Below are 22,070 nucleotides of genomic sequence, written 5' to 3'. Positions count from 1 at the left end.
GCAGTCTAAAATAGCAATTCAATGGCATAATAGTAAGGGTTTGCTTAAGAGTGCTATTTTAAGTGCAGCAGAACACAAGTAATTTCAGTATGGGTCCTGTGCATGGAAAGCTCTTTGTTCACCAAATCGTTCCTACTCCAACCTCAAAGCAACACGACCTTGACTGCCTCTCTGACATTGTTTATTTAGTGGAGAATTACAGCAGCTGTGCACAACAGACATCTGTCAATTTAAAACAGAGATAGGATGGTCCAAACTCATTCCATAATGGCCTCTTACAGCTGCTAAGACAGTAGAGATTTTCATTCCATACAGATGGGGTTTGAATCCAAGTCAGCTGGAGGACAAAGTTCCAACATACTGTGCCATCGTTAAGCCATCTATCATCTCCCCTTATTCAAGGATAAGCCATAATTTTACAAACGTCTGTACTTCCTTACAAAGCAGCTCTTACAATTCAAAGTTCTGGGGTTTTAGCATTGGTGATAATGTGGATTTTAAATGTAGCCTTTAAATTATTTCACTGAAGAATTCCATGAATTGTTTTTTTGTTAACGGTGCCAACAATGTGGGAATATGAAGAGGGTGAATCAACCTCACCACAAAAAATGTAGAAGACCAGAGGGAAAATAGTTTGTCATGCTTGAGAAAGCAGCATTGACCCAAAACCCCACCCACTCCTCTTAAACATATTGCTGCAATGGTAACATTATACAGTGTTCTTTTATAAACAGTGCACTGTATTTAATACAAAACAGACCATCTGCTGTTTATTGTTCTATTCACAGCATGGAGGACACTGGCAATTATTTAATGATGCACAGAAACAAACTTTCAAATGTTAACACAATCATTGCATTGAAATTACAGAAGTATGTATTTATGTTTATGTCTGCTTCTCATCCACAAGCATCTTCATCATGGTCGCTGCACCTCCATCATCAGCACCTACCTTCACTTGTACTACCTTTGAGGTTACAGCTGGCTTGAATATTCTCCCGGACAGAAAATGAACAAACCTACTCTTCTCTCCCTTAGGTAGTCTATCAGAGTCAAGGATGACTGGATCTTGGGTTTTGAGAGGGACAATGTGGCAATTGAGGGGCCGTGAGAGTGCCTACAGGTGGGGCAAGAGGTACTCCACAGAACACTCCCCCTGCCATTTTCACTAGACTACTTAGAGGTTTATAAAATCATGAGGGGCATAGAGAAAACAGCTAGCTCCCAGGATAGGGGAGTCTAAAGTTAGAGGGCATAGGTTTAAAGTGAGAGGGGAAAGATTTAAAGGGAACCTGAGGGGCAAGTTTTTCCACCACAGAGAGGGTGGTGGATAAATGGAACGAGATACCAGAGACAAGTACAGTCACAATGTTTAAAAAGGCAATTAGACAGGTGCATGGACAGGAATGGTTTAGGAGGGATATGAGGCAAGTAGGAAGAGTTCAAGAAGATACCTTGGTCAGCATGGATGAATTGGGTCAAAGGACCTTTTCCCATACTGTATAAATATGACTATGGCTTCTTGTACCTGACTGTCATATTCAAGGCACTCAATACCATATCCAATGTTCTTTCTCTGTTCTGACCTATCAGGGGCCAGTACTCCCTTAAGCCTATAGGGATGTTACATTTTTCCAAGGAAGTTTTAAGAATAATTTTCACAGAGCCAAGAAGCATTTTCCCTTCTGTCCACCTGAAATTTTGGATATATAAACAAAGTAGCCTGTCTGTCAGGGCTAGCTGATTGTAAATAGAGCCTCAGTACTAAGGATGATGGCTTGGAGTAGGATGCTCACATTGGTTCACAGTCCCACCAGTGGATTCAGAGGATTTTGCAGAGGTAGCGCCGGTCACTTCCAGCACCTCCCCCACCAAGTGTTTGATGTGCCTGCCTTAGATGATTCATGTCTCAGGAGTGTACATGACAGCAAGAACCTCATGAGTCTAGGAAGCCATGAGAGCTTTGCAGCAGGTTTAATATCCAATTGCAAGCCAGGTTATCAAGCAAATTAGAAGACAGCTTTTGTTACTTGATCCAATAAGTCCTTAGAAAAGTCAAGTTAATTTAAGTGTTTTTGAATGATTAGTTTTGCGATTCTGTAGTGGTTCAAATTAATTGATATGTCCTATCAAATGGCGATGTCTGTCCAGTTCCTCTACATGGATAGCAAGGAGAGTGTAATTGTTAGCCCAAGTACTCCTGCTCCCACTCACTAAATGGGTGCAAACGGGAATTCCCAGTGAGGGCATTAGGGCTATGATGTCTTCCATGCTGAAAAAATCCACCACACCTCACCATCCCGGTTTGCGCATGAAAATACCACCTTGCCAGATAGTTTGCACTAATAAAAGCACCAAGATCCTATGAGAGTCAGCAATATCAACAATAAAGGACGGAAAAAGATTCTGGGGACCAAAAGAGATAAAAATCCAGGAAAGGTGAAGAGGACAAAACCAGATGATGCCAAACAAAATTTAGTCAGAGATGTTAAAAGGTGGCATACTGGGCAGAATTCTCTTTGGTGTTTGTGAAACAGGAGGTTCCACTTCACTGTGCGCTTACAGCTGTGCACAAATATAACACACTAAAACTTTCAACACTAACAATGCCTTTGATTGAATTTATCAAATAAAAGGAGTAAAAGAAAACATTTTAAAAGATACCAAATGGGATGGGTATCCATTAAAAATTTAAGGAAGGTAACAGCATACAATAATGGGAAAAACTTTAAAGGAGGCCACTGGAATTTTGTGCCTTACAGCACTTGATACGATTCTTAATGAAAGATGTCCACTTACCTCGTCACTAGGATGGCTGGATCGGTTACGACTTCCGGTCCAATTCGGATATCTGACGTGGTGAGTTATGGAAGCTTTGTATTTGGATTTCAAAAAACGTACAATAGTTAAGCAGACCATTTTGTCCTGACTCAGCTTGTGCTGCTTCACATCTTGTACATGTCAATGTTTGTTTAATTATCGGTCAGGTTAATGACTTCAGCACTTTTACAGGAAAACGAAAGGAGGCACAATACAAATCCCCAAAACAGACCAAAATACTAAAACGTGATGCAAAAGAAGTAACTTGATTAGTTTAGGTTACAAATTATTGTTGTCAGCTACAATCAGCAAACCTGGAACATGCTATTCCACACATCTGAACTAACGGATAAAGCACAGGAGCATATTAAGGCTGAATTTTTTTTTTGAAAAAGTAGCTACTTTCTGTGCATTTGTTTGGTCTCACAGCTAACTTTGCAAGTTAGGATCTGAATTGTGTCTCACAATTCAGAGAAACTATCTTTTATACTGAACTGTATCCATTTTTCTTCATCTTCTCAGACAGTCCCTTACGGTTGAGGATAACTTACTTCCATTCCAGCTCTGAAGAATGGAAGATGCCCATGCACAAATTCTTCTAACATAAGGTGACCACTGCATATGAGCTACCACAGGGTTCTGACACAGTGAGATCTTGGTCCAAAGGCAATATCCAAGACCAGGCTCTACCGTACAGAGTTCCCATGACCCATATGCTTAGTCACACATAAATGTACGTTCACACACAGATGGACACTGACAACCACCCACAACAGTTTGGCATGGAAAAAGTTAATAGTTTAATCACAATGGAGAAAACAGTATATGCCTAATGACTGCATTTATATGACAGGTAAATGGAATCTGAATTTTATTTCTTCTACTCACAACTATGACAGAAGACATTACTCTGAATCATAAGGTACTGTTTTTCAAATTAAGGGAATTATAAAAGTTGCAAGTTGTTCCTCAACTAACACACAATTTCCCTTCAGGCAGTCCCTTTGGATTGAGGATGAATTAGTTCCACTTCAGTATCCTGCATTCTGAGATGGCTAATTTTAGCCCTATGTAGGAACTACATGCTCTTTCACAGATGGGGTAGGTAGCTTGTTAGGTGGTGCATTCCTTGCACAAGACAGCAGTGTGCTCCCAATGCATGGTCTTGAGGTTCTCAATACCATCCAGAATGCTCCATCATCAGTCATGGGACAGAGAATACTTGGAGTCAGTGGCAATGTCACATTTCTTTGAGATGGCTTTGAATCTTTTCCTCTGTCCACTTAGTAATCGCTTCCCATGAGAGAAGTCGGAAGAGTGCGTTTGTTTCAGAAGTCTGGCATCGGGCATAAAAATGACATGACCTGCTCAATGTAGGTGACCAGTGTAACCAGGGAAGTTAAGCTGCAAGAGGACACCGACATTGGTTCAGACAAGCAAATGAACACACACACACACACAAAAGGCTTCACTATGGTATAATCATTCCTGACTTGGTAAAATTAGTCACAGAATATTGAGAGCCTTGGATCACCTCTTTGCAACTAAATCCCATGCTTTAAGCATAGCATACTATACATCAGCTGCATTAATTAAGACAGCTTTTTGTTTCTCAAATTTTCAGTCTCCATGCCGCATGGCATTGACTACCGTGGTTCCTTCATTGGGTGCTCAGAAACTACCAAACCATACGGACATTGAAAACGAGATGAGGTTTGTGTGCAATCGGCAGACAAATCTTTCTATCAACAGCTGATTAGCACACAACACTAAGATCAATTAAGTGAAATAAATGAGATCAACTGATTCAGTACAGGCTCGTGATGCTTAAAGCTGGATTTGTGTATTGGTTTAACCTTATCCAATTGATTATGAATCACTGTAAAGTCAAACCATGCCTTTAATAAAGCTCAGCGCACAAAATACTTTCTTGTTAAATATACCAAGCAGTATCAGCACGAAGTTTAACTGTCCTGCCACGAGTGAAGAAATTGGAGCTGATTTTATTTTATTAACAGGAGTGACATGTCAACATTTTCAACAAAATATACAACTGTAATAATGAGATATAGAACAAGGATGCAGTGTTTTAACCAAATGGAAAAATTACTCTTGATCTTTGAGATCTAGGACTCCGCACAAAAACAGTATTTCATGTTAATTATTTAAAGGCCATGAATTAACTGCAAGAAGATATTAATTGGTTGAGGTGCCAAGGAACTACTACTAAAAAAAAATGTTGCTTCAAGTACACAAATGAATATTATTGATCATCTGGTGAAAACCATCACAAACCAAGGTCCAGAATATCTGAAGCAAGCTCGGGATTCTTCAGCAAATAAAAATAACGGACAAGGTAAAAACTTTTGAACAAGTTAAATTGTGTGATATGTTTGACATCACTGTGTTGCTTAGCTCTCTAATAGTTGATGAGCAAATGAAATTACTTGCAAAAAAAAAATCAGACTGCATAATGCTGCCAAGAATTCCATAAGCATTTTTGCTGACAAGTAATCCTCACTTTGACAAAGCTGTAAGATGAAAGGCTGTTAATACCAACCAATTGTATTTAATTAGTGGAATGCAGATTGTTTTGTATTTACCAATTAAAAGCATGGGGTATGAAGGGTCAGGTCTTGTAGCAACACAACTAGTCTTGAGAAAGTGGTTCAGTCAGAGGAGGAGGTGAATAGAAAGATATTCTAACACTTTACAACGCCAGCGACCCAGGTTCAATTCCCGCTGCCATCTGTAAGGAGATTGTATGTTCTCCCCATGTCTGCGTGGGTTTCCTCTGGGTGCCCTGGTTTTCTTCCACATTCCAAAGACGTACTGGTTAGGAAGTTGTGGGCATGCTATGTTGGCACGGGAAGCATGGCGACACTTGCGGGCTGCCCCCAGAACACTCTATGCAAAAGATGCATTTCAATGTGTGTTTCAATGTACATGTGACTAATCACGATATCTTATCTTAACAGTGCTGAAATGCTCAGAAACATAGATTCTGGAGAAATTTTTTGGTATTTGAACTTTTCAACCTCATTACTCACCTCTTTACTTCAGCCTTCCCACACAAGTCAAAAGCATGCCTTCTGCTGGGTTTAAATGCAGCATCATACAAGCTTGTGGCATCAGCCTCCTCTTTAACCCCTGAAATTCTAAAGGATCAATTCATATCAGCTTTACTTAAAAACCAGATCATCTGCACACCAGCATCTGCCCAAACAATGTAGCAGAGTTGAGAAAGCTGAGGTTACACTCAGCGTTAAGGGTAGAATCAACCAGTGAAGCCAGCTTAACATCAAATCTCACCCAAGACCTCAACTCCTGCCATCTGTCGCATAGATCTAACTATACTAAAAACAACAATACATCTACTGGAAGATGGAAGAATGTCTGGTACAGTAGCATTTCCCAAAATTGTGTTAATAACAATAATATTAATATAAAAATCAACTTGTGCAGACAATGAGATGTTTCAGATAACAAGAGCAAAATGGACATTTAACTCAAACAATTCCATAAAGGGGAAAACTAAACGTAATCCAGAGACCCTCACTGTCAAACAAACACAGGAGGAGTGGATTGGAGCAACACACACAAAAAGTGCTGGAGGAACTCAGCAGGTCAGGCAGCATCTATGGAGGGAAATAAACAGTTGACATTTCAGGTTGAGACACTTCATCAGGACTGCTTCAGCAGGATTCCAGCATTTAGAAAATCTGTAATGATTTTCAGGATCGAAAACATGTTTATGAAAGAAAACACTTTGCCAACTTGCTGAAGGACAAAATGTGTTCAAATTGATGCAAAATTACAACAGAGTAACAGGATATTTGGAAAACCAGCATTAATGTTTATCCTCTGTGAGCAGTACTCGTAATCCGATGTGCCCATCCTGCCCATATGCTTTTATCCCTCTTATCCAATCTAATCTATCCTTAAATTTTGGTTTGAATGGATTCATTAGAGTCATAGAGCAATACAGCATGGGTGCAGGCCTTTCAACCCATCAAGTCTATGCCGACCACCTTGTCCACCTAGCTAGTCCCATTTTCCTGCGTTCGGCCCATATGCCTCTAAGCCTCGCCCCGTCCACGTACCTATCCAAGGGCTTCTTAAATGATACTATTGTACCTGTCTCAACCGCTTCATCTAGCAGCTCACTCCATTTACTCATCACCCTCTGCGTGAAAAAGTTGTCCCTCGGGTCACTTTTAAATCTTTCCCCTCTCACCCTAAACCTATGCCCCCTAGTTTAGGACTCCCCTACCCTGAGGAAAAAAAAACTATTACCATCCACCTTATCTATGACTTTCATAATTTTAAACACTTCAGTAAGGTTGCACCTCATTCTCCTATATTCCAAGGTTTAAATACCTAGCCTGGCCAACTTCTCCCTGTAACTCAGGCCCTCGACAAGCTTCAAACCCTGAGCCTCTGTACTCTATCTGCAACCGGATCCTTGCCTTCCTCATTGGGAGACCACAGTCAGTGTAGATCAGTAGTAACATCTCCTCCTCACTGACAATCAACACAGGCGCATCTCAAGGATGTGTGCTTAGCCCACTGTTCTACTCTCTCTACACTCATGACTGTGTGGCTAGGCACAGCTCAAACACCATCTATAAATTTGCCGATGACACCACTGTTGTTGGCAGAATCTCAGATGGTGATAAGGAGGCATACAGGAGTGAGTGGTGTCGCAACAACAACCTCACACTCAATGCCAGCAAGACCAAGGAATTGATTGTGGACTTCAGGAAGGGGAAATCGGGAGAACACACACCAGTCCTCAGAGAGATCAGCAGTCGAAAGGGTGAGCAGCTTCAAGTTCCTGGGCATCAATATCTCTGAGGATCTATCTTGGGCCCAATACATTGATGAAATCATGAAGGCGGCACACCAGCAGCATTACTTCATTAGGAGTTTGAGGAGATTTGGTACATCACCAATCACCTTTGCAAGTTTCTACAGCTGTACAGTGGAGAGCATTCTGACTAGTTACATCACAGCCTGGTATGGAAGCTCCAATGTGCAGAAGTGAAACAGGCTGCAGAGGGTTGTGGACTCAGTCAGCTCCTTCACAGGCACAACCCTCCCCACCATTGAGGGGATCTTCAAGAGGCGTTGCCTCAAGAAGCCAGCATCCATCATTAAGAACACTCACCATCTGGGACATGTCCTCTTTGCATTACTGCTACTGGGGAGGAGGTACAGAGCCTGAAGACACACACCCAATGCCTTAGGAACAGCTTCTTCCCCTCCGCCATCAGATTTCTGAACGGTCTATGAACACTACCTCTCTATTCCTCTTTTGCACTGTTTATTTTTGTAACTTATAGTAATTTTTATGTCTTGCACTGCACTGCTGCTGCAAAACAACAAATTTCATGACATATGTCAGTGGTAACAAACCTGATTCTGATTCTAGTCCTGGCAACATCCTCATACATCTTTTCTGCACTCTTTCTAGTTTAACCACGTCTTTCCTATAACAGGGTGACCAAAACTGTACACAACAGTTGAAGCGTGGCCTCACCAACAACTTATAAAACTGCAACATCAGGTCCCAACTCCTATACTCAACACCGTGACTGATGAAGGCCAGCATGCTAAACGCCTTTTTCACCACCCTGTCTACCTGTGAAGCTGCTTTCAGCGAACTATGCACTTCCACTCCTAGGTCCCTCTGTTCCATTACACTCCCTAGTGCCCTACCATTCACAGTACAAGTCCAATGCTGGTTTGACTTTCCAAATGCATCACCTCACACTTATATCTATTGAAATCCATTTGTCACTCATCAGCCCACTTCCCTAACTGATCAAGATCCCCACGTTATCTATGATGACCTTTGTCACCATCAACAACACCTCCTAATTTCGTGTCATCAGCAAACTTACTGATCAACACTGCATTCGCATCCAAATCATTCATATAACAAATAACAAGGGCCCACACACCGACCCCTGTGGCACACCACTAGTCACCCGTCTCCATTCGGAGAAATAACCTTCAACCATCACCCTCTGCTTCCTACCTCCGAGCCAATTTTGAATCCATCTAATTAGCTCTCCCTGGATTCCATGGATTCCAGACTAGCCTGTCATGCAGGACATCGTCAATGGCCTTACAAGAGTCTAAATAGACAACATCCACTACCCTACCCTCATCTACCCTTTTGTTTTCCTCTTCAAAGAACACAAAGATTTGTCAAGTACAACTTTCCATATTAATCAAATCCAGTTAAGGAATTCACAGCCTTACAACACACATCTGCAAAAAAAAAATTATTTTGGCCTAAACATGCACGCATCACTCCACTCCTCTAAAGAGAAGCATGGATTAGCAGGATCATTCTGAGACCCGGCCTTTGCCAAACTGGCTGACCTACAAGAAGGACAGTCGGCCACGCACAGGTCAAAATGGGGAGCAAAGTACATTCCTTCACAACTGTGGCATAGCTCAGTCTCAACACGTAAAAAATTCTTGTGGAGTTGGAGTTGAAGCCAAAGCAAAGTGCACAACAGAGTCCACCAGCATCAAACAGTTTGGATCCTACTTAAGGGTGCACGCTCTATCCTTCACAAAGACACATTTATCCCAAAAAAGCCTAAAAGGAATAGATAGCACAGAGAAACTATTTTGCCCCATTGCTCCACTTACTTTGCTTGAATGGATTTATTTGGAAATTTGCAGCTTGCAAAAACTATCATTATATTGATTGGATTGTTAGGAATGTGCCAGATGGGGATTAATGTTCACAACAAGGATTAAAGACAGCTGGATATAAATGCGCAATTGGAAACATTTTCTGATAGGTTAATGAATATAGTATGAAACTACATTAGACTACTAAATAAAAATAATCCCCAAAAATAAGCAAAGGAAGTTTTCTTTTGAGCATTTGTAAAAGACATGATGTTATCCCTTACTTTTTAAAGCTCAAGACAGCTGCAATCAGTTAACAGTGACTGCGTTCATAAAGCAGTCCACTGGGGCAATGAGTAATGATTGCGGCATTCCACTAACATTTATTGAATACTGCAGCGCCTATTTTAACCTCCCCGTACTTCTCACTGCCTACACCACTATTCTTTGTGGCGGCTGTGAACACTCTCAGGAGGGAACAGTCCAAAGAAACTGCCTGCAATCAGGCATCACAACATGACCTTGCTGTGCATTCTGATGGTCATCCAGAGACTCCGTAAACAGGTCAAGTTTTTAATAAGATACATTTAAGAAAGAATTTGTATTCAGGTAGTGTTAGAGCACACACTCAGAATGTACTGAAGTGATTTATAAACAATGGCATACTTTTTAAATGCAGTCACTGTTTCTGTGTTTGAAAACTAGGCAGTCAAAATGCACACAGCAGAGTCCCTTAAGTGAAGGCATGAAGACCCGTTTTGGATGGTGGTGTTCTCTTCAGTTGAACAGTTCATTAACGTTTGAAGTCCAACACATTAAAAATGGCCATGAACCAAGTGACAGCGACGGCAGCCACCATATCCCCTGTCCTTGAATGCACATTTCAGAGAGCTGGAGGAGGTAACAGAGATGAGAAATTGTTTCATTGTCATGTCCACCTCTCCCCATCCCTAGCCTAAACTTTCCATTACCAAAGTCTCTGAAGCCCACAAGGCAGACACAAGGGCTGTAATGAGCTACTTCCTGTTTCCCATCCAGGTTATCAGGGATTTCAAAAGGGAGCACACCAGGCCTCTGCTTTCTCAGCTTCCTACGATCACACAGTGATGAACTTTCCAAACACCATGCCAAAACAGACTAAAAAAAGTATTCTTCTCACTTTCTGGACCCACCAGAATGATCCAGAGTATTCCAAAAATAGCCCACTTTCACTTGGGAACAGAACTTGCTGCATGGGAAGTTATAATTATACAGACTATAAAGACTTATCAAGTTATTTTATGGTCTTTGCCAAAACCACAGGGTCAACATCTTTTAAATAATTAAGCTCAGAAATTTAACGCCTTACATGCTGAACTCTCCTCCATATTTTAAGCTACCCTCAATTCACAAGAAATTGGATTTCACATCCCTCCCCACTATCGGTGGTATCTACCGGAGACACTGCCTCAAGAAGGCAAGATCCCCACCATGTGGGACATGCCATCTTCTCGCAGCTACCATCAGGAAGGAGGTGCATAAGCCTGAAGTTCCACACCACCAGGTTCAAGAACAAGTACTTTGCTTCAACCATTTGGTCCTTGAACCAACCTGCACAACTCTAATCACCACCTCAGTATAGCAACACGGTGATCACTTTGCACTACAATGGACTTTATCTTTTTTTGTTTTGATTGTGTTGTTTCTTGTAAAAATTTGTGTATAATTTATGTTTTTTTCTTGTGAATGCTGCTTACATGATGCTATGTGCCGTGATGCTGCTGCAAGTTTTTCATTTCATCTGTGCAAAGAAACCCATTACAATTAATTTAATGGCAACCATTATTTGCAAAGGATTGTACTGTTTCATAATCGGCTGATGTCTTTTATCTCAGGAGTATGTTCAGACACTTTGCCTCATGCTAGCAGATCCCATTCACCTGGTGTTGTGTTCCAGCATATGACTTGCCAGAGCTGAAGGCAAATTTATTCCAAGGGAGTGGCAGCATCTCACTCAGCCACCATGGGTCCTTTTGCATTGTCGTGCAATTTCGGGTTCAGCTGAAGGTGAAGGATTCCAGCACCAGTGATGTTTCCCCTTCCAAGTCTCATTACTGAGTCAGATTTACTGGGTGATCAGCAGGAGCTAGAATCCTGGAAATCTGAAACAAAAACACCAAGTGTTGGCAACACTTGGCAAATCAGTCAACATCTGAGGAAAGAGAAACAGAATTAACGTTTCATGTCTGACACCCTTATGGGGACAGTTTGCCTGTTAACTATTTCAGACCACAATCTACCATGAAAGGATGACCCGGCTCAGTCTCAAAGCCCATTTAATAACAGATTATTGTACTTACACAATACCTATATAATGCTAGTGAAATGCAATATTAATGAAATGATCAAGGTTTATCTGGAACACGAGTGCTAAATCACTGATTATATTAATTTTCTTCACTTTCACTGTATATTTTACAAAGAAAATTTAGTTGTTTACCTTAATTTTGTTCCCTCCTCTCCAGAAGGTAAGGCCACTCAGAGTCCAAGTTGCCACCTTGATAATATGAACTTGAAGCGTAAAGAGGTCTTGTGGACAAGACATTAAACTGAGACCCTTGCAAGTGGGTGTAAATAAACCCAGGGCACAATTTCAATGAGAAGCAAGTTTTCCCTAGTATGATTGGCAATATTTCAATGCACACTTTGAAAGGGAGAATAACACTACATCAGCCTCCGATGACTCTGTGATCTCTGTCTCTGAGGCTGATGTCCAAACATCCGTCAAGAGGGTGAACCCTCGCAATGCATCAGGACCCAATGTTGTACCTGGCTGGGTATTGAAAACCTGTGCCGACCAACTGGCTGGAGTATTCAAGGACATCTTCAACCTCTCACTGCTGCAGCCTGAGGCTCCCACCTGCTTCAAAAGGGCAGCAATCATTCCAGTGCCCAAGAAGAGCAGGGTGAGCTGCCTCAATGACTATTGCCCGGTAACACTCACATCTACTGTGATAAAGTACTTTGAATTAACTCTTGCCTGAGCAAGGACCTGGACCCACTGCAATTCGCCTACTGCTGCAACGTCTATAGCAGACACAATCTCACTGGCTCTCCACTCTGCTTTGGAGTGCCTAGACAACCGCAAGACATACATCAGGCTACTGTTTATCGATTACAGCTTGGCGTTCAACACCATCATTCCCTCAGTACTAATAAACAAACTTCAAAACCTGGGCCTTTGTACCTCTCTCTGCAACTGGATCCTCAACAGGAGGCCACAGTCAGTGCGGATCGGTAGTAACATCTTCTTCTTGCGGACAACGAACACAGGCGCACCTCAAGGATGCATGCTTAGCCCACTGTTCTACTCTCTCTGCACTCATGACTGTGTGGCTAAGCACAGCTCAAACACCATCTATAAGTTCACCAGTGACACCACTTTTGTTGGTAGAATCGCAGGTGGCAATGAGGTGGTGTACAGGAGTGAGAAAGTTCGGCTGGTTGAGTGGTATCACAACAACAACCTCACAGTCAACATCAGCAAGACCAAGGAATTGACTGTAGACTTCAGGAAGGGGAAGCCGGGAGAACATACACCAGTCCTCACTGAGGGGTCAGTGCTGGATAGGTTGAGCAGCTTCACGTTCCCAGGCGTCAACACCTCAGAGAATCTATCCTAGGCCCAAAGCATTGATACAATCACAAAGAAGGCACGCCAACGGCTCTACTTCATTAGGAGTTTGAGGATATTTGATATGTCACCAAAGACTCTTACAAATTTCTATAGATGTACAGTGGAGAGCATTCTGACTGGTTGCATCACGGCCCTGCATGGAGGCTCCAATGCACACGAACACAAGAGGTTGCAGAGGGTTGTAGACTCAGCCAGCTCTATCACAGACACAAACCTCCCCACCATCAAGGACATCATCAAGAAGTGGTGCCTCATGGTAGCGGCATCCATCATTAAGGACTCTCACCATCCGGGACATGCCCACTTCTCATTACGACCATCATGGAGGTGGTACAGGAGCCTGAAGACCCACACTCAATGATTTTGGATCAAACAGTTACTTCCTCTCCATCAGATTTCTGAACAATCCATGAACACTACCTCTATTTTTTTTTGCACTATTTAGTTTTGTAATTTATAGATTTTTTTTTTAATGTCTTTGTACTGTACTGCTGCTGCAGAACAAATTTTACGTCATAGGTCAGTGATAATAAATCTGATTCTGATACTTGTCCCTCGATCAATGCTGTTTATGGAAACTTGCTGTATGAAAGATTTTAGTGAGTTTCCCATGTTACAATATTGGGGTTGGAAAGTACTTCATCAGCTTTGGTAAGCCTTGGAGTCAAGAAAACCACCACATAATGCAAGGTGACAAAAAAAGGCTGCAAATGCTAGAATCTGGAACAACAAAAAGAATGCTGGAAGAATGCAGTGGGTCAAGGAGCATCTGTGTAGGCAAAAAGGTATGAATTGAGAAGCAAGGGGGAACAGGAAAGATTCCAGTATATAAGCAGTATGAAGGGGGGTGGTGGGATAGAGGCTGGTTGGTTATAGGTGGAACCAGATGGGGAGGGGATGATGGACAGATGGAACCAGGATGGTGGAGGGAAGGGTGAGGTGGAGGGAAGGGAGAGGAAAACTAGTTAGACAGCTGAGTGTGTGTGGGATAACACTGAGGATGTGGGTTTCCTGAAAGTGGAAAATTCAATGTTCATACCGATGAGCTGTAAGCTACCCAAGTGGAATATGAGATGGTGTTCTTCCAATTTGTGTTTGGCCTCTCCATGACAACAGGGAAGGCAGAGGACAGACGGATTAATGTGGGAGTGGGAGGGAGAGTTAAATTGACATGCAACCAGAAGCTCAAGATGGCCACTGCAGACAGAGGGCAGGTGTTCTGCAAAACAGTTGCCTCATCTATGCTTAGTTTCAACTATGTAGAGGCCATATCATGAGCACCAAATCCATAGGCCAGGTTGGAAGAGGTGCAGGTGAACCTCTGCCTCACTTAGAAGAGTTGTTTAGGTCCCAGGATGGTGGTGAGGTGGGAGATGAAGGGACAGCTGTTACACTTCCTTCACTTGCAAGAGAAAGTGCCAGGAGATGGGGAGGGCTGGGTAGGGAGGGAATGAGCAGACCAGGGAGTCCCAAAGAGAACGGTCCTTGCAGAAAACAGTAGGGGAAGAGAGATGTGACTGGTAGTGGGATCGATTTGCAGTGGTCAGAAATTGTGGAGGATGATGCATTGGATGTAGAGGCCGCTGGGGTGAAAGGTGAGGACCAGGGGAACCACATTGCCGGTCTACTTGAGGAGAAGGGGAGTCATAGCACACATGCAGGAACTGGAGGAATAAATTGTCAGCATATAATGCAAGCACTTCTTTAGTTAGTGTTGAAGGAAGAGGACACCCTCGCCAGAATCACACATAATACACACACGTATTCCAAAATACATGACAAAAGCATTTAGGGCAAGAACTTAACATGAACTCTCCTCCCACTACCAACATTTGTGTAACTGCCATACCCTAGCCTAATCCAATGTGTTATGCAAGGCTATCTGACTCACCACAGGCTGCGGAAGCAAAGCTGCCATGGTAATGTCCTAACCTACAGCTTTGTGGATTTTAAACAAATGAATCATCAAGTGGGGAAACAGACACCTGATATTTAGAAAGATAGATATTTGCTCCAATATCAAGCCTGTTGTTCATCTGGACACAATTAAAATCTGCCTGAAGACAAACTACATTATCAATGACAGTACAAGGATAATAAATCATTTATCCCTCCTCAAGTTTGCTTTGGCACTCAGTGAGATCATAGCAGACCCATGTTCCAATTTCTTTTTATACTCATCTTTTCCCCACATCCCTTAATAGTGCTGATTACAAAAATATTCTCAGATTAAAATTTAACAATTCATGAATATTAATTTCAGTTTGTGGAATTATTCCAAACTCCTATCACACTGAGTGTAGGAACGTTTCCTTACTTCATTCTTGAAAAGTCTGACTATAAAGTTTAGGTCATGCCATCTGGATCCAGACTGCCCCAAACAGCAGTTCATCCAAGCTCCTCTCAATATTTTGAAAACTTCAATCAAATAACCTGCTAAATTCCATGGAGAAAACCACCCTTACTTAATCTATCTTTACATTTTAACCCTTGGCATCCTTGGATTCGATCTAGTGTATCTATGCCTTGAATACCATTATAACCTTCCTAAAGTGGTGTGTCCAGAATTGTTTGCAGCCCTCCTGTCAGTGTCTAACCAAGGCTTTGTAAACAGAGCTGCAACATATTTAAATCCTTGTATTGAAGTTCTCTGTCCATTTTGGGCAGCCAGCATTCTAACAGCCTTTTCCCAATTTTCAGTTGCTGTGGAAGGCATTTTAATCAACCATGTACATAAACTCTTAAATCTCATCAAACATACACTAATTTTACAATTCTAGCTTTTCATCACATAAAATGTTCTATCAGGCACATTCATATGAAAGGTTTAGAGGGACATGGGCCAACTGCAAGAAAATGGGATTTGCATAGATGGGTATCTTGGTTTGGCATGAACGAGTTAGGCTGACAGTCCTGTTTTTATGCTGTACAACTCTATGAATCTATCCAGCATCTTGATCCAAAGGGTATTACCTCAGATTTTACCTGGTTTGCAAACTCAATGACAGGCAGAGAGAAGAGAACAGGGATAATGGGCAGGTACTCAAGTTGGAATCAACACTATTTGAATCACTGGCAACCCTGGGTTTCTCCAGCATCATGAACATCATTAGTAAATATCAGTGTTAGAAAGTATATGGTTGAGGCTCTTGAACAGTAAGATCAGACAGCAAAGAATACTGTTAAATCACATTCTGTGTTACCCAACTCCATCTCTTGCCTCTCAGCCAATTAACAAGGCCAATTATTTACCTTCACCGAAGAGATTTAACAGTTATGGCAGACTATTGTACACCTTCCAGAAGTCCATATAAATACAGCCCTTAAACATCCCCATCCAATTCCACCCAAGTTATCTTAAAGAATCAGAAACGTACAGCACAGAAAAAGGCCCTTTTGGCCCACCTCACCCATGCCGACTATGATGCTTACCTATGCAAACCCCATTTGCCCACATTAGGCCCATATCCCTCTACTCCTTTCCTATCCAAATACCTGTCTAAAAGCCTTGTAAATGTTATAATATAATCTGCTTTCACTACCTCCTCTGGCAGCTTGCTGCAGATATTTACCATCATCTGTGTGGAAAAAATTACCCCTTCGATCTCCTTTAGATTTCTCCCCTCTCAGCTTAAACCTATGGCCTCTAGTTTTAGACTCTCCGACTCTGGGAGAAAGATTGTGTCTATCCATCCTATCTATGCACTCAAAATTTTGTAAACTTCCATCAGGTCACCCCTCAGATTCAAACGCTGCAGTAAGCGTCAATCCAGCCTATGCAACATCTCTCCTTTTAATTAAAGCCCTCCATTCCAAGCAACTTCCTGGTGAATCTCTTCAGCACTCTCTCTGTTGCTACTACATCCTTCCTGGAATGCACACAATAATCTTAAGTGCAGTGTAGCCAATATTTTGTATCTCATCAACAAAATTCAACCAGTTTTATCAGCTATGGCGTAACTTTTGCAAATGCATACCACCTTTCTCCCCCTAATCAGCTGAAAATTTAAGGGGTTTTGTCGCTCTCACTAGAGTTGCAAATTCCAGTAAGCAAAGTCCAAGACATCTCCTGTTTCTTCCCACTCATCATTATTTAGTAGCCGTAATTGCTCAGTAGGTCAGCAAAAGTAAACAAGCATTCCAATGGTATTCAAGCCAACATTCCATTATTCTAAAGCTACACTATAAAGAATTAAACACTCAAACAGGCCAATGTTCTGCACTATAAATATTTGAAACTATTCTGTGATCTAATAGAGTCATAGTGTTATAGGTGATGCTGAATTACATTGTCAAGGAAAGGCTACCAAATTCTTCTGGATTCCTGCCAGTCTCAAGTTAGATCAAATGCAAGTGAACAGAAATGGGGAAAGCTGGAACAGAATTAAAAATATTTTTCTAAAGAGGATTTGTCATGAAATACAAGCCTAGCCAAGATTTCTGTGCATGTGGTCTTCAAGAGATCAAATACTTCTTTTCTTTACCCAATTAAAGAACAAAGGCATTCAATGAGTCATCCAATTTGTTGTGCAACAGCATAAATTCAAAGAAATTCATCAGTTCTCTGTACCACCAGCATTGTGTAAACATTGAAATAACAAAGCAGCTTCCAATTAATAAGAACAGAAGGGTAAACAGACAGCAAGAACAGGCTTCATTGGAGAAGCAAATTGCCTTCAGGCTCGGGAGCTTATTCCACCCTTGCCACGCTTTTTAGGCATTAATTTGGTGCTGATTTTGCAGTCCACAATTCTTATATTCTTCAAGTATTGATCTAACATCTTTTTGAATAATTAATCTAGAGCATTCCACATTCCCAAAACTCTACTGCTTACTAAGACCTTTGGAAGCCAGTGAATTTGATTACATAAATGGAAATAACCTATTGCTTAACTAATATTTCAGTATTTTGAACAGTCCTTTCATAATCACCCTCAGATGACCTAATCAACATCTTCCTAGTTACATAACTACATTCGATCCCAAGTCAATACAAATACCAAATTCTATCCAACATTCCTTTAAACCCAGCCATCTACATAACAATTCATGTAACTGCCCATTTAAACCCTATTGTACACTTCACCTGATTGAGAAATACCATTTAATTTGTACTTCTGAGACACAAGAAATTCTGCAGATGCTGGAATCTGGAGCAATACACAAAGTGCTGGAGGAACTCAGCAGGTCAGGCAGCATCCATGGAGGAAAATAAACAGTCAAATTTTCAGGCTGAGACCCTTCATCAGGACTGGAAAGGAAGAAAGCAGAAGCCAGAATAAGGAGGAGTGGGGAGGGGGAGGAGCACACGCAGGCAGGAGATTGGCGAGTTCAGCTGATAGACAATTTCAGGTGAGGGGGGAAGGTAGAGTGTGGGGGAGGGGGAGAAGATGTAATAAACTGAGGAAGTGATTGGTAGAAGAGGCAAAGGGCTGATGGAGGAGGAATCCAGTGGCAGAGGGCAGTGGACCACGGAATAAAGGATGGGGGAGGGGAGGAAAGGAAACGGGCAGGTCATCAAGGCGGTGGGAGGGAGCCACAGGAATAAGGGAAGACAAAGGAGTGGGGAGGACGAAAAGAAGGGGTTGGGTTACTGGCAGTTAAGAAATTGCTGTTGAGGCCATGAGGTTGGAGACTCCCAGGCAGAATATGAGGTGTTGTTCCTCCAACCTGCACCTGGCCTCAACATGGCAGTAGAGGAGGCCTTGGATAGACATGTCAGTATGGGAATGGGATGTGGAATTGAAGTGGATGGTCACCGGGAAGTCCTGGCTGTTGCGGCTGACGGAGCAAAGGTGCTCAACGAAGCGGTCACCCAATCTGTGTTGGGTCTCACCAATGTACAGGAGTTCGCACCGGGAGCACCAGATGCAATAAATGACACCCTCGGACTCGCAGGTGAAGGGCTGCCTCACCTGGAAGGATTGTCTGGGACCCTGAATAGAAACGTCAACTGTATTTCCCTCCATGGATGCTGCCTTGACCTTCTGAGTTTCCTCTAGCACTTCTTGTGTAATTTGTACTTCTATTGCCCACATAAATTAACTAATATTTTCCACATTAACTGCACCTTCCATTTTCCCCAGTCTGTGTACATCATCCTGCTTCTTGTCAATATGCCACTCTACAAGCAAATATTACTGTCAGTGAAGACTAACAGCTACTTGTTCAAGTATCATTAAAAGCTGAAAGAAAGAAAAATCTATTCTGTAAAGTCACATACAAAGACACAAATTAGGAGGGTAGGCCACTCAGATCAGTCCTGCCATTTAATATTATGGTTGATCTGATTTATAACATCAACTCCGCTCTCCTCTCTATGCAGAGTAACCCTTCACCCCTTGTTTATCTACCTCTGCCTTAAACACATTCAAAGACTCTGCTTCTAGTACTCTTTAAGAATTCCAAGATTCATAACCCTGCGAGAAAAAAATTGCATCTCATCTCTGGCTTAAATAGGCAACACTTTATTTTTAGTAGTAACCCCAAGCTCTAGGTTCTCCAAGAGGAACCATCCTCTCAGGATTTTTACATGTTAAAAACAAGTTTCCTCTTGCCCCAGCAGATACAAGCCTAGTCTGTCCAACCTTTCCTCATACAACTACTTACACATTCTAGGAACTAAATTAGTCTGAACTGTTTCCCACACATTAACGTCCTTCCCTAAATAAGGAGACCAATACAGTTCACACTATGCCAGATGTGGTCTCACCAATGCTCTATATAATTGAAGCATAACCTCCCTACTTATTTATGCAATTCTCCTCGCAAATAACATTCTGTTAGCTTTCCTTATTACTTGCAATACCTGCATACTAACTTTCTGTGAATCATGCAAATCACAATTACTTTATCTTCATAATTCAACTACAAGGGGAATTTTTTTTGTCCAAAGTGGTAAATTATAAACTTCAGCATGCTCAAAACTTGACAAAAGTGAGTCTCATTCAGTAGAATTTTCTGGCTAGTATGCAACTAGATGCTAGAAAATAAACCATACAAGTTTACTGACTCCACATCTTTTGGTACATTGGGGGTTCCACCTGTACCCCTAGCTCAGCACAACGGAGAGAAGTGATGAATGACAAGCGTATATGAGGTATCCCACGGCAGTATCCCACTCTTATTTTCACATCTTTTCAACCTGTTCTTGAACTGTCAGCCTTATTTTTGAAAAAAAGCAAGAAGGAAAAAGAGTTAGCAAGTAAAAATTCTAAAAGCAGAAGTGGTCCAAGTCTACATATGCTAATATATTTTGATAGATTAAAATCTCATACTCAGATAACCCCTTTATTTCTTAAAAAATTGTTAAAACTAATTGTGTTCAGCAGTTCAAGGTTCAAATCAATAAAAAAACATGATGAAATTCTCAACAAGTCATCGCAAACAGCTGCTCTGCCTCTGATGCCACCTGGATTGTTGACTTCATTTAATAAAACAGTGATTGAAGCAATAATTCTCACCAGCCAAGGTTATACTCTTGACAAAACTGTGTACTTTCACCACACTATGGCCAAAGACTTGAAAAATATATGTTTACTCTGAAGTCCCACAAACCCACACTTATCTGGTTCACGATATTAATTGGAGGTCCTCAATCTACTTGTACAGTTCAAGGTAGGAAACACAGATAAGCTAAACAGTTTCCCACCATTCTAGCAATGCCTACCCATCTGTTATACACCAAATTGGTCCTGCTATTGGGGAACTTCTGGAAGGAAAAGACATAGTCTCAATATAGTTTCCCACCCCCTTCTGCCATCCCAAGTACAAAACATCACAAAATAATACTATGAGCTCCAAACAATGCAGATTACCTTGGGAAAAGAGTTGAGAGAGTTTTCTCATGGAAGTCAATTCATCACTTTTTATCCTGACAAAAGTATCATAAAACTGCACAATTTGACAGTGAAAAATTAACAGCCACTTGGTTAATTTCAAAATATCTTTTATATGATACGACCACATAACACTACTCTTATCAATTAGGTAACCTTAACTATTTTCCATAATTTTCTTCTATATTTATAGAAGTACACAACAATATGTCAGTCAAGACCAATTGCAAACTGGAAGCAAAATAAGCCTCTCTTAACTTACATCTTCTGGCACTTGCATTTGTTTGTTTTTCACTACCCTGAATCTGGTAGGCAGTGTTAACAACCCAGGTTGTAGTTTAAAAAATATATTAAAAAATCCTCATCTCTTATCCAATTCTGAACATTTTAACCTATTTTCAACTGGTTGCATCATTATCTGATATGGCAATACCAATGTGCAAAAGCTGCAGAGAATAGTGGACTCGGCCCAATACATCATAGGCACATCCTTCCCCACCATCGGTAGTATCTACACGAGGTACTGCCTCAAGAGGGCAACATCTATCATCAAAGATCCCCACCATCCAGGCCATGCATCTTCTCGCAGTTACCAGCAGGCAGGGGGGTACAGAAGCCTGAAGTCCCACATCACCAGGTTCAAGAACAGCTACTTCCCTTCAACCATTTGGTTCTTGAAACAACCTTGCACAGCCCCTAATAACTACCTCAGTAATAGCAACATTATGACCACTTTTCACTACAATTGGACTTTGTTTTAATTGTGTTCTTTCTTGTAAAAATTGTGTATAATTTACATTTAATGTTTTTCTTGTGAATGCTACATATCTAATGCTATGTACCTCTGATGTGCATACGATAATAAACTGACTTTTGACTATGAACCTGACAATGGTTGTAATTTAACAAATGTCCAAAGGAGTCAAGTTTTTCAATATAAAGCAATTTTCTGCAACTACCATCCTTAATCATTAAAAATTAATCATGCCCAAGGAAAAATTTGTTTACTTTTATCTTAGTTTTCGTCCTGTGTTTCAACATTTCCTGAGCAAAATCTAAAATACTGCTAATATTAGAATCAG

At 41.4% G+C, this 22,070-nt stretch overlaps 1 protein-coding gene across 2 annotated transcripts in view; it reads right to left on the bottom strand.

Annotated features, from left to right (window-relative positions):
* Positions 1-22,070, bottom strand: part of imp3 (IMP U3 small nucleolar ribonucleoprotein 3) — a 173,489-nt gene that overhangs the window by 53,917 nt on the left and 97,502 nt on the right. For both annotated transcript variants that reach the window (XM_052012455.1, XM_052012456.1), the window contains one exon: positions 2,800-2,851. In XM_052012455.1, the coding sequence (XP_051868415.1) occupies positions 2,800-2,851 (52 nt within the window). The remainder of the gene's footprint in view (positions 1-2,799; positions 2,852-22,070) is intronic.

The sequence above is a fragment of the Pristis pectinata genome, chromosome 3 (genome assembly GCF_009764475.1).
Source record: "Pristis pectinata isolate sPriPec2 chromosome 3, sPriPec2.1.pri, whole genome shotgun sequence".
NCBI lineage: Eukaryota > Metazoa > Chordata > Chondrichthyes > Rhinopristiformes > Pristidae > Pristis > Pristis pectinata.
Note: the sequence above shows the minus strand (reverse complement) of the source record. Positions and strands in the feature narration are given on the sequence as shown.